This window comes from Chiloscyllium plagiosum, chromosome 34, assembly GCF_004010195.1.
Source record: "Chiloscyllium plagiosum isolate BGI_BamShark_2017 chromosome 34, ASM401019v2, whole genome shotgun sequence".
NCBI lineage: Eukaryota > Metazoa > Chordata > Chondrichthyes > Orectolobiformes > Hemiscylliidae > Chiloscyllium > Chiloscyllium plagiosum.
This window is the reverse complement of record NC_057743.1, coordinates 33784797-33797932: the sequence shown is the minus strand read 5'-3', so window position 1 is coordinate 33797932 and position 13136 is coordinate 33784797. Positions and strand designations below refer to the sequence as shown.

Sequence of the window (13136 nt, the reverse complement as noted above, 5' to 3'; positions counted from 1 at the left end):
CAGCAGGTCTGGCAGCATCTGTGAGGAGAATTCAGGGTTAACGTTTGAGGTCCGCTGACTCTTCCTCAGAATTTGCCGGAAAAGCAAATTTTAAAAAACTGAGTTCCGAGGAAGGGTCAGCGGACCCGAAAGGTGAACCCTGATTTCTCTCCACAGATGATGTCAGACCTGCTGAGCTATTCCAGCAAATTCTGTTAATGTTTCTGATTTGCAGCAGTTCATTCTGTTTTTACCTGGGAAAGAAAGCTGGATATGGTGCAATTGAAACACACAGCTGAACAATAGAGTACAGAGACTAACTGGTGGTGGTCTTTATTATAGAACTGTGGAAAGGTTACAGTACAAGAACAGGCCATTCAGCTTATCGTGTCTGTATCAGCTGAATAAACTAGCCCCACCCCACTGTCATCCCTCTCTCCAGTTGCTGGTCCATAGCCTTGCAGGGTACATCAGGTCCTTTGAAATGAGTTGGACCCCTGAGGAGCTGCCTTAACTTTTTGGCAAGCCAATTAAGAACGCACAAGGTCATCATTCGGTTGTGTGTTTGGGAGTAGGGCAGCAGATACTGCCTGACACCAAATTCCCGAGTTGTCCCGGGCACCATTACTCACTCGTGCCTCTCTGGGATTGATGGTCTGATGCATAGCCTTGCACCATAGACTGCAACTTGATTCAGAAAAAAAGGAACATCAGACAATGCAGGCTTCAGCAACGGGGGGTGCACACACACACACAGAGCCCAGGTTAATCTCTGATTTGACGTTTGAATTCCCAGTAGGAATTCTGTCTCACCCAGGAGCGAGCAGTCTGATCACGTCTGCGTGCGGTTATTGATTAACGCCGGGGTTCTTAGCTGCATTTCCGGGGGGTGGTGTTTTTAAAGCTGCTGTGTATTGCAATCAGGAGAGTGAATGGAGTGAGAGAGAGGGTTGCTGATCTGTATTCTGATTATGCAAATCTGAGAAAGAGAGAGAGAGAGAGAGACTGGAGCTTTGTGTGAGCTAGCCTTTACTGCTCTCGCTGGCTGCATCTCTGTCTGTTCCTGGGTGGGTGCAAGCATAACTCCCCCTCAATCCTAACCCTCCCCCTTTCCCATGTCTTAAAAGTCTTGGGGGGGGGGACCCAGCCAAGGTACCGGGAGGGGCTGTAGCAGCAGCTCAGGAGTTCTGCACGCTCTCTAAGACAGAAAAACACAGAAACATCTCCCCACTTCTCACTGAGTGGGACTATGAGAGAACAGGGCGCCGGGAAAATGACTTTCCCCCTCCAGTTGTTGCTGCTGTCTCTCGCTGTCGATATTTCCTGGGGTTTGTGCCCGGAAAAGGAGCTGGAGAGTAGGGAAGAAGAGGCGAATGTGGTCTTAACGGGAACGGTGGAGGAGATTATGAACGTGGATCCCGTGTACAACACCTACTCCTGTAAGGTAAGGAGAGAGTGTGTGTGTGTGTGTGTCAGCGAGAAACTGCATCGGCTGGAACTTACACTCTCTCTGATTAAAGGCGACTGTCTACACGCCACTTGTTGCATGTTACATTCGATCTTACCTGCTTGGGAATTAACTCATTTCATCTCTTTTGAAAGCCTCGTTTTTCGAAGTCCGGTTAGCGAGAATCTGTCTGATCCAAAGGGTTGGGTTAAGGTGCGATTCTCACGCAGCTGAAATCTGACCTTTTCTCCCTTAATGTTACACATTAATTTCTACCAAGGGGAAAGGGCTGGCTTTCACTTCCATTGTGGGTCCTGGAGGTGGGTGACAGCCTCTGTCTGTCTGTAAACCCGGTTTCATTATTTCCAGGCGCCGATTGAATTGGTAAACAGCCCAAGAGTTGGGGCCATGGTTCAGTTTCAATGTCTTTGTTCATTCCTTAAAGCTTTGGTGAGCTTTCAGGGGAAGTTTTCTTCTCGCTGGTAATGCTGACTCTCACCCTCAGTGGGGTTACAATGAGTAAACTCGTAAAAAGGTGGGATTGGTGCCTGTTCGAATTAACATGGCTGCAGGCTACTTAAAAACTACAAAGAGTAATCTTTAAACACTATAGCTGCAGGAGCAACATGCCCAGCAACTTCTGCACAGGAATTCCGACCTGTACTAATATAAGTTTGCTTACATTTCTGATTCAGTTGGACTGCTACATTCCAGTTCATTGGTTCTGCACTGAACTCTAGACAGTTTAAAAGAAATAATATTTTGGTAGATTATAGATTTATATGGATCATCTTGGACTGACTTGTAGTTGAGGAGATCTAGGGTTGGAAGGTTAATTTGACATTTCTGTTTAAGAAAGGGCAAATTAGTAATTAAATTTTACAAAGAAAACAGTGTCTGTTTGGAAGTGTAACTGGTTCTGAGACCACTAAGACTTTGGCAATGAGGTTTTAGCAGTGTCTTGAATGAATTGTTGAAGGGAACTGTGGTGGGTTTTCTTTTTTGGGGGGGGGAGTGGGTAGCAACTCATCCATAAAAGATGGGAACAAATTCTCTCGGTGTGAGAGGGAAAAGAGTCATGTGTTCAATTCACCTGAAGGTGGGGACATGAACTCGAAGCTCTCTGGTTTCACCAAGTGAGCCATATTTAAATACACGAGGCTTGACAGTGAGGGTCTGTCAATTAATTTCACCATTGAAGGGAGTCACAGCCCGTTTCACCAATGCCCTTATTTCAAGGCAGCTACTTGATCTGCTGTGCTAGTGCACCTGATTCGATTTTCATCTGGGCGTTGGGGAGGACGGTGGGGGGAATTCCTCTGTCCTCAACAAGTTTCTTTTGTTGAATTGTCCGCACTGCTGAGATGAGCTAACTCTGTGCAGACCATGGATTGAAACTGGACTGTGTTGATCTGCATGACTCAGCACTGAACTGCATGAGCTATTGCAATGCAATCTGTCAGCTTTTGGCTTTACTTTGTGGAGGAATTCTCAGGATTTCTTTGGAATGCTGCAAAAATGTGATGTTAATCCAATTTACCCCACCTCCCAAAAGTTACTTCAGGGCGTGGCTCCATAGCCATTGGTTTCACTCGTTAGGATCTGTCGTCCCTGTGTGTCTGTTGTTCATTGCGTGTTTCCAACCATCGCAGTGATGCTCCTTCAACCTTTCGCAGCCCCTGAATTTGGAAATGGGGAAGTCTCTGAGGCTAATTGGAGTGTCCTTATTGCCATTCACTGACACAAGCTAATTCTATCTCCAGCATGAACTGAAGTAAGGTTACTCCACATTGTCGTTGTCAGTTGAAGCTTCAGATGATATTGCTAGTGACTGCTAATACAGTTGCTGCTTGTATCCTAACATACACCAAGTCACATCCAACCATCACCAGTGTTCATTAACCATTCCAACTCACCAAGTGGAATCTCATATTAATAACTCTCATTTTTACTTTCAGATCCCTACGTAGTCTTGCACCTCCTTTATCTCTCTAATCTTCTACAGCTCTTCAACTCCAATTTTTTTAAAATTCATTCGGGGGTGGCTATGCAGCATTAATTGCCCATCCCTAATTGCCCAGAGGGCAGTTAGAGTCAACCACATTGCTGTAGGTCTGGGATCACATGTAGCCCAGACCAGGTAAGGATGGCAGATTCATTTATGAAAGAACATCAGTGAGCCAGATGGGGTTTCTTGACAATTGATTCACAGTCATCATTAAATTCTTAATTCCAGATATTTATTGAATTCACATTTCACCATCTGCCATGGCAGGATTTGAACTTAGGTCTCCAGAATGCTATACGGGTCAACAGCCCCAGTGATGGTACCACTCTGGCCTCTTGTGCATCTTCAATTTTAATCACTCCCAACACTGGTGACTTCAACTGCAAGGTCCTGAGCTCTGGAATTCCCTTTATAACCCCCCCCCCCCAACTCTGTTCCTTTTAAGAAGCCCTTTAAAGATAATTTCTTTGAAGCTTTTGGCACAGTGGCTTGGTGGTTAGTGCTGCTGACTCATATCGCCAGGGACCCAGGTTTGATTCCAGCCTTGGGCGACTGTCTGTATGGAGTTTTGCACATTCTCCTCGTCTGGGTGGGTTTCATCCGGGTGCTCTGGTTTCTTCCACAATCCAAAGCGGTACAGGTTAGGGTGGATTGGCCATGCTAAATTGTCCATAGTGTACATGGATGTGTAGGTTAGGTGCATTAGCCTGGGGAAATGTAGAATAATAGAGGTAGGGGAATGGATCTGGGTGGGATATTCTTTGGAGGGTCGGTGTGGTACCTGTTGGGCCAAATGGCCTGTTTCCACACTTTAGGGATTCTATGATCTCAGAGATGATCTGGTTTCAAATTTTATTTGATTACATTCCTATTAAGTTCCATGGAATGTTTTACTATTCCAAAGGTACTACGTAGTCAAAAATGTTTGTTATCTGCACTGTTGATGTTAGCATCAAAACCTTCTGTTTTGTGAGATTTTTTTCATTTGTTCATGGGATGAGAGCATCACAGACCAGAAGGGCTTTTGCCCGAAACGTCGATTTTGCTGAAGCTCCTCAGATGCTGCCTGAACTGCTGTGCTCTTCCAGCACCATTGATCCAGAATCTGGTTTCCAGCATCTGCAGTTATTGTTTTTACTTTATTGGTGGGCAGTTAAGAGTCAACCTCGTTACTATGTGTCTGGAGTCACATGTAGGCCAGACCAGGTAAGGGCAACAGATTTTCTTCCTCAAAGGACATGAGTAAACCAAGTGGATTTGTAGTGACAATCAATGATGGTTAGGCTAGTTTTTATACCAGATTTTTTTTTTAAATCCAAATTTCCACATATGCTATTAAGGGATTTGAGCTCATGTTTGCAGCGTGTTTGTCTGGGGGTCTGGATTGCTAATCCAATGACATTACCATTACAGCCATGACTCCCCTCCCAGTGATTACACTGCATTACCTACACAGGTAACAGGATAATTCTGTTATAGACTGTAATATGGTTATAATATCCTTGGAAGTTATTGTTAGTACCTATTTCCATGTTCTCAACACTACGTGGAAATAACCAATTAACCGACAGTCATTCTGTTTAGAGTCACTGCAATTATAACTTGTGGGTGGTTTACTCTTTGTAAAAGCTGAACAGCATTCAAGTCGGTCCAAAATACTACTCTCACAAGCAACCACTTTGACTAATTTTACAGGGCAATCCTTGTTTAATGTGAAAACTGGTGGGAGAGCACAAGCATCAGCTCTTAATAGCTGGTCTGAGACGTTGCTGTCTGAGGAGGGGTTAGATGGAGTGGGACGAGATTTTGGAGTTTGTTAAAAAAAATAGCATTGATCTCTTGAAGCTTATGAAGATTCTGAAAACATTTAACAGGTTAGAAGCTGAGAGGTTGCTTTTCCTGGCTGTGAGCCTGGAACTCCGAGGCATAGCCTCAGGGTAAGCCATTGATCATTTCAGACCGAGTTAAGGGAGAAAGAGTCTTGGCTCGAAATGAAGTGAATCTTTGGAGCAGCTGTGACTGCTCGGGTGTGGAGCACACATATGAGAAACAGTCAGGGTTGGTGGATGTTTGGATTCTGGATGAACTGAGGGAGGTGGAGATTGGATGGGGAACTGGGAATGGGATCAAAGGTTAACCTTCCCAACACCCACTTTGAGAAGACCTGGTCTGGGCTAACATACAGAAGGGCGGGCTGTGCTAGGTACTGGGGGCAACCAGTAGAAGGAGACATGGCAATGTGGACAGGGGACCAGAAACAAAATCGAGATGAGCCAACAACACAAGATCGAGATAGAAGCAGAAGTATGCCAAGTGTCAGTTCCTGCTGTCCGCTGCAGTGGCCGGTATATTGGGTCCAGGTCGATGTATTTGTTGATAGAATCTGTGGATGAGTGCCATGCCTCTATCAACAAATACATCGACCTGGACCCAATATACCGGCCACTGCAGCAGACAGCTGGAACTGACAACCGGAAGCGACAGAGACAAACCACTATAAATGCCGGAGGAAACATCACAGAAGCGCTTCACAGGAGGCCCCCAAGCACTGAGGATGTCACCTAGACAGGGGACGAAACGTCTGCAACACAAATTCCCAGCTCGGCGAACAGAACCACAACAACGAGCACCCAAGGTATAAATCTTCTCACAAACTTTGAACTTCAATCCTTAAAATAGGGTCATGGTGGGTAATAGGTAGGAAGCTTGGTCATGCACAGTGAATCATACCGTTAGACTGGACAGGGGACAACATTAACTGGTCATACTGGAAAATCTCAGCAGGTCTGGCAGCATCTGTAAGGAGAGAAAAAAGCTGACATTTCAAGTCTAACTGACCCTTTGTCAAAGGGCTTTGACAAAGGGTCAGTTAGACTCAACATCAGCTCTTTTCTCTCCTTACAGATGCTGCCAGACCTGCTGAGATTTTCCAGCGTTTTCTCTTTTGGTTTCAGATTCCAGCATCTGCAGTAATTTGCTTTTATTAACTGGTCATAACTCTGTCCACATCACCTCCTAGTATCTCTGGATTGTAACTGGGACAATGTAATAGAGTTATAATACTATCAATATATTGAGACTTTTCAAATCGCTACCCAGCAAGTGCATCATGTTTGATCACTAGGGAACTATCTGTTAAAATGATAGCACACAGGCTGTGATCCAGAAAGCACAGGGCTTTCAAGCTGCTGGATGATGGAGCCGAAAATTTCAGTCTGTGTTCCTATTGCTCAGCGCTATTGAGTGACTCTTGGAAGAAACAGGAAACGTGGGCACATTGAATGAAGGCAAGGTTAAATTCAAGCTGTTGGAATTTCCCTTTTCCCTAATCCTATTCCATGAGAAGCACATTTTAAATTACCCCAGCCAAAACCAATGTGTGAACGTGATGATGGCTACTTGGAGTGGGTGAGAAGTCAAATCTGAGCCTAACTCTCTCCTCACTGGCCTACAGCTCGTTACTCTCTGGCAGGTTGGAGTTGGACCATGGCAGTGCCTCAGTTTAACCAGCTGATAAGTTTGAGATGTCCTTGCCCAAACCAGTGCTGCCCAGGCTAAGAAAGTAAACTGATACTTTTGTTTTGTTTACCGTATTCTCTCATGGGATTTGGGCATTGGTGGCAAGACCTATTCCTAATTACCCTTGAACAGAGTAGCTTGCTCAGCCATTTCAGAGGGCAGCTAAGAGTTTGAGAATGGAGGTGCATTAAGCCAGACCAGGTAAAGATTCACATCTCCTTCCCTAAAGGACTTTAGTGAGCATGATGGTTTTTATATTTAAAAACAATAATTGTCAAGGTCACCACCACCAGGACTTAGTTTACATTCCAGGTTTATTTATTGAATCCAGCTATCCTGGTGATTTTATTTGATATATTATTGGCACATTTGAAACCATGCTCCCAGATTATGAACCTGGGCCACTTGATGATTAGCCGTTACACCACCATCTCCCTTCATGATCTGAGATCCACTGTCTCACATATTAGACGTCGCAACTGAGATTACTATTCTGAACAGGGGACAGGTGAAACAGGAGACCAGTTTCGATCACTGGATAGAAGATGTGATGTCCGGTAGATAAGTCGATGCTGGCAAGACTTCCACCAAGGCACCAGGAGGTGATTCACCCAAGAAAAATATGTAACGTACCCAAGTGGCTTGAAATAAATGTCGCGTTGATTTAAACTACGGGGAGGTCGGGTGCACTTTGTCGTTTTCACTTTCTATTTAGAGACTGAAACCAATTGCTCCCTATCCCAGTCCATCCCGTCGTACTGTTCTGCACAGGCCCCTTGGATACCAACGTGGGAAGCAAGCAGATAGCTAATAAAAAGACAGCATGTGAGACCCACTGAAATATATCTCACTGATTCTCTCAGACATTTGAAGGTCTGATGTTTCACCTCTTGAAAATGCCTCTAGCAATTGGGGGAGGGGTGGGAACAACATGACAGCTATCAGTGGCCTTTTGCTTTCAGAGCTGATTGACACTATTTAATGCAGGAAGCCTCACCACACATCAGTTCCAGATTTATATGAAAAGTAAATTTCAAACCTGCGACGAGCACTAGGCTGGAGTGAGAAATTCCTTCCCTCTACTTGTAAGCCAATGCCTTTTCAGATGTTGGCTTGGATTTTACTTGAAGGAATGGGAAAAATTCCTCCAAACACACTTTTATTTTTACTTTGCTTCGTGTGAGCTAAGCAAACGCTAACCTTAACTGCGACAGACTGACCTTGCTCCGTGGAAATACTTGAGAACAAAGGGCAAAGCACTGAGGTAGCAGAAGGAAGAGCTTGTCCTTTATAACGGCTTTCGATCAGTCTACGCTTGTTCCAAAGTGCTCCATACAATCGTGTTTTAGATGTGGAATCACTGCTGTCTCATGGGAATGTAGCAAGGCCCCTTACACAACAGATAAGTCAAGGGTAGTGTCAATTTTTTAAAAAAGTGTAGCAAAGAAATGGAGATAAGCCAGAGAATTGGGAGCATTTTAAAAATCAACAAAAGCTGACAAAGAAAAGGGAAAAAAGCCTATGCAGCCTCTCCCTATAGCTCAAGCCCACCAATCCTGGAAACACCCTTGTAAATCTTTTCTGAAATCTTTCAACTTTCACAACATCCTTCCTATAGCTGGGAAATCTGAATGCAGTATTCCAAAGTCTTGTACAGCTGCAACATGACCTCCCAACTCCTATACTCAATGCACTGACCAATAAAGACAAGCGTACCAAATGCCTTCTTCACTACCCTGTCTACCTGCGACTGTACTTTCAGGGAACCTGCACTCCCAAGGTCTCTTTGTTCGACAACACTCCCCAGGACCTTACCATTAAGTGTATGATTCCTGCCCTCATTTACCTTTCCAAAATACAGCACCTCGCAGTTATTTAAATTAAACTCCACCTGCCACCCATTGGCCCATCTCTTGTACTCTGAGGTAATCTTCTTCACTGTCCACTACACCTCCAATGTTGGTGTCATCTGCAAACCTACCAACCAGACCTCCTATGTTCACATCCAAATAATTTAAACTAATAACAAAAAGTAGTGGACCCAGCACCAATCCTAGCAGCACACTACTGGTAACAGGCCTCCAGTCTGAAAAGCAACCCTCCATCAAGACCCTCTCTCTTGCCTTCGATCCAATTTTGTATCCAAAATCAGTTTGGCTTCATGAAAGGGAAAGCATGCATGACAAATGTGTTTTGAGGAGGTGACGTGCAGGATAGCTAAAGGGGAAGGAGTAGATGTAATGTACTTGGATGTCCAAAAGGATTAATAAAGGTGCCAACATTTGGCTATCTAATATGATAAGAGCCCATGTTGTTGGGGTGGGGAGTAACACAGGTAGAGGATTAGCTAATAAAGACAGATTTGGGATAAAGGAGGCTTTTTCAGGATGGTAAGTGGAGTACCACTGGCATCAGTGCTGGGGCCACAATTATTTACAGTTTAGCATACATAATGATTTGGGGATGGAAGTGAAGATACTATCACTCAGTTTGCAGATGATGCAAAAATCATTGGGAAGGTGAATGGTGGGGATTAAAAATGTCTACAGAGCGTTATAGACCAGTTAAGTGAATGAGCGAAAATCTGGCAGATAGAATCTGATGTTAGAAAATATGAGGTTATACACTTTGGCAGGAAGAATAGAGGAGCTGAATAATAGTTAAATGAAGAAGGCTGCAGCACAGAGGGATTTGGGAGTTCTTCTGCTTGCGTTACTAAAAGCCAGCAGGAGGTCAGCAGATAGTAGGCAAGACAAATGAAATTGAAGCAGAAATTGTTGAAGAATCTCAACAGATATGGCAGAATGCATGGAGAGAAGGAGGATGACTGGACCTGAAATTCCAATGCTGCCAGACCTGCTGAGTTTCTCCAGAAGTTTCTGTTTCTGTTTCAGATCTCTAGCATCCACAGTTCTTTGTTTTCTTTTTGTATATATAAAGCTTTATAAAGCTCTGGTTAGGCCCCATTTGGAGTACTGTGTCCAGTTTTGGTCCCCACACCTCAGGAAGGACATACTGGCACTGGAGCGTGTCCAGTGGAGATTCACACGGATGATCCCTGGAATGGTAGGTCTAACATACGAGGAACGGCTGAGGATCCTGGGATTGTATTCATTGGAGTTTAGAAGATTAAGGGGAGATTTAATAGAAACTTACAAGATAATACATGGCTTGGAAAGGGTGGATGCTAGGAAATTGTTTCCGGTAGGCGAGGAGACTAGTACCCGTGGACACAACCTTAGAATTAGAGGGGGTAAATTCAGAACAGAAATGCGGAGACATTTCTTCAGCCACAGAGTGGTTGGCCTGTGAAATTCATTGCTGCAGAGTGCAGTGGAGGCTGGGACGCTAATTATCTTCAAGGCAGAGATTGATACATTCTTGATGTCACAAGGAATTAAGGGCTACGGGGAGAATGCGGGTAAGTGGAGTTGAAATGCCCATCAGCTATGATTGAATGGCTGAGTGGACTCGATGGGCCGAATGGCCTTACTTCCACTCCTATGTCTTATGGTCTTATATGACAGATGAAATTGTTGGTCTAGTTCTTCCTAAAACTATAATAAGTACTCGTCAAACAATACTTAGAATACTGTGAACAGATTTAGTTTCCTTATCTAAAGAAAAATAACTGGTATTGGAAGCATTCGAGAGAAGAGGGATTGTCAAGTGTGGAGGGATTGTCTTATGTGGAAAGGTTGGTGGTAGTAGGTGCCTGGAACAAGGTGGTAAGTGCCCGGAATGTGTTGCCAGCTGAGGTCGTAGAGGCAGGCAACGTAGATTCATTTAAGGTGCGTCTGGACAGATGCATGAGTAGGTGGGGAGCAGAGGGATACAGATCCTTAGGAATTGGGCTATAGGTTTAGACAGTGGATTTGGATTGGGTTAGGCTTGGACGGCCGAAGGGCCTGTTCCTAGACTGTAAACCTTCTTTGTTCTGAGTAGGTTGAGCCAGTACTCACTGGAGTTTAGACGAATGAGAGGTGACCTTATTGAAACATGCAAGATTCTTAACGGACCTGACAGATTGGATGTAGAAATGATGTTTCCCCTTGTGGGAAAGTCCAGGACCAGAGTGCATCATCTCAGAACAAAGGCTGCCTATTTAAAACCGAGCTATGGATGAATTTCTTCTCTGAGATTGGTGACTCTGTGGAATTCTTTGCTGGTGAGGGCTTTTGAGGTAGGGCCATTAAGTATATTCAAGGCTGAGACAGACAGATTTTTAATCAGTAAGGAAATTGAGGGCTATGGTTATAAGGCAGGAAAGTAGAGGTGAGAACTACCAGATCAGCCAAGATCTTACTGAAAGACAGGGTGGACTCAATGGGCCAAATGGCCAACTTCTGCTCCTATGTCTAGTGGGCTTCTTAAATGATTGTGGATCTGCTATGTTTCATCATGCTACAGCTCACGCAGTAGAACTTGACACTTACATTGTTAAACGTCCCCGTAACACAATTGAGTTGGGAATTATTGGACAGTAATCAAGAAGAGTAACCCTCAAAGACTTTAATTCTTCCTTCTTAGCTTCAGGGGAGCAGAGTCTAATCACCACGTTCTAAAGCTGCTCTGGTAGAGATGAGTTATGAATTGAAATTAAGGCTGACTGGTTTCTGCTGAGAATTATGAGGGACAATATATTAGCACAAGTGCCTTGGATGGCTAGGTAAAGCTGTATTGCTTGGTCATGCTAAGCTGCGAACAATCACGTGGAGATTCAGTTCCACTCATACAATTGGTTAGAAGGTTTTAAGGAGATCCTTGCTGCAACTTACCCTCTCTCTCTGGAAGTAGTGAAAAGGGCAAATACTTGGGTGAGTTGGTCCTGTGCAGACACTGACTCCCTTTTCTGATCTTGGTGTTTGAGTGCTGGGCAGATAAAGGTGCACAACACCATTCCTCTGGAGTGGCAGGGCTTGCTTTTCTGTTACAAATCTTGCTTTCGTTACTGTTCCACTCAAGTCTTGGTAAAAACCGAGGAGCATTGTTAACACGTTGGGGTGGGGGAGACAGTTTTGACTGCTCCTAGTTCTGATGAAAGGTCCTAAACCTGAAACGTTAACTCTGTTTCTCTCTCCACAGATTCTGCCAGACCTGCTGAGTGTTTCCAACATTTTGTTTCTATTTTTAGTTTCCAAAAGACACAAGATTCAGCTTTTCGAGGATGTTCATGCCAGGCTGAAGCAGAAATGGTGTTAACTATAATTCCACCTGCCGTAAGGGAATCAAGGGGTCTGTGGCTCATAAGACCATAAAATATGGGAGCAGAATTAGGCCATTCAGCCCATTGAATCTCCTCTGCCATCTCAACAGAGCTGATATGTTTCTCAACCTTGTTCTCCTGCCTCTTCCCCACAATCCTTGATCCCCCTTACCAATTAACGACCTATTTATCTCTGTCGTAAATGCATTCAATGTCTTGGCCTCTACAGCCCTCAGCAGCATTTAGTTCCACAGAGTCACCACCCTCTGGCTGAAGAAATTCCCCCTTATCTCAGTTCCAAAGTGTCGTCCCTACACTCTGAGGCTGTGCTGTCAGGTCCTAGTCTCTCCTACTGGGGAAACAGCTTCTCCATGTTAACATTGCATTTGTCTTCCTATCTGCCAACTGAACCTGCATGTTAATCTTAAGAGAATCCTAAACTAGGATGACCAAGTCCCTTTGTGCTTCAGATTTGTGAAGCTTTTCACCATTTAGAAAATTGTCCACGCCTTTATTCTTCCTACTAAAATGCATAACACCATGCTTTCCCACATTGTATTCTATGAACCACTCTTCTAGCCTGTCCAAGCCCTTCTGCAGCCTCCCCACTTCAACACTACCTGTCCCTCCATCTATCTTTGTGTCATCTCCAAACTTAGCAACAACGCCTTCAGTTTCTTTTGTCCAGAATGTGGTCCCAATGTGGATCCTTGCAGAACTCCACTAGTCACCTGCTGTCATCTTGAGAAATTCTCTTTTATACATATTCTCTGCCATCTGCCAGTCAGCTAGTCCCTGTCTCTGCCAGTAACTTGCCTCTAACCCCATAGGCTCTTGTCTTATTGTAGTTCTGTTTGCCGAGCTGGGAATTTGTGTTGCAAATGTTTCGTCCCCTGTCTAGGTGACATCCTCAGTGCTTGGGAGCCTCCTGTGAAGCGCTTCTGTGATGTTTCCTCCGGCATTTATAGTGGCCTGTC

At 44.4% G+C, this 13136-nt stretch overlaps 1 protein-coding gene across 1 annotated transcript in view; it reads left to right on the top strand.

Annotated features, from left to right (window-relative positions):
* The first annotated feature begins 690 nt into the window (after window positions 1-690).
* Window positions 691-13136, top strand: part of LOC122540409 (agrin-like) — a 70216-nt gene continuing 57770 nt past the window's right edge. The window contains exon 1 of the mRNA XM_043676124.1: window positions 691-1423. Coding sequence (XP_043532059.1) covers window positions 1229-1423 — 195 coding nt within the window. The 5' untranslated portion in view covers window positions 691-1228. The remainder of the gene's footprint in view (window positions 1424-13136) is intronic.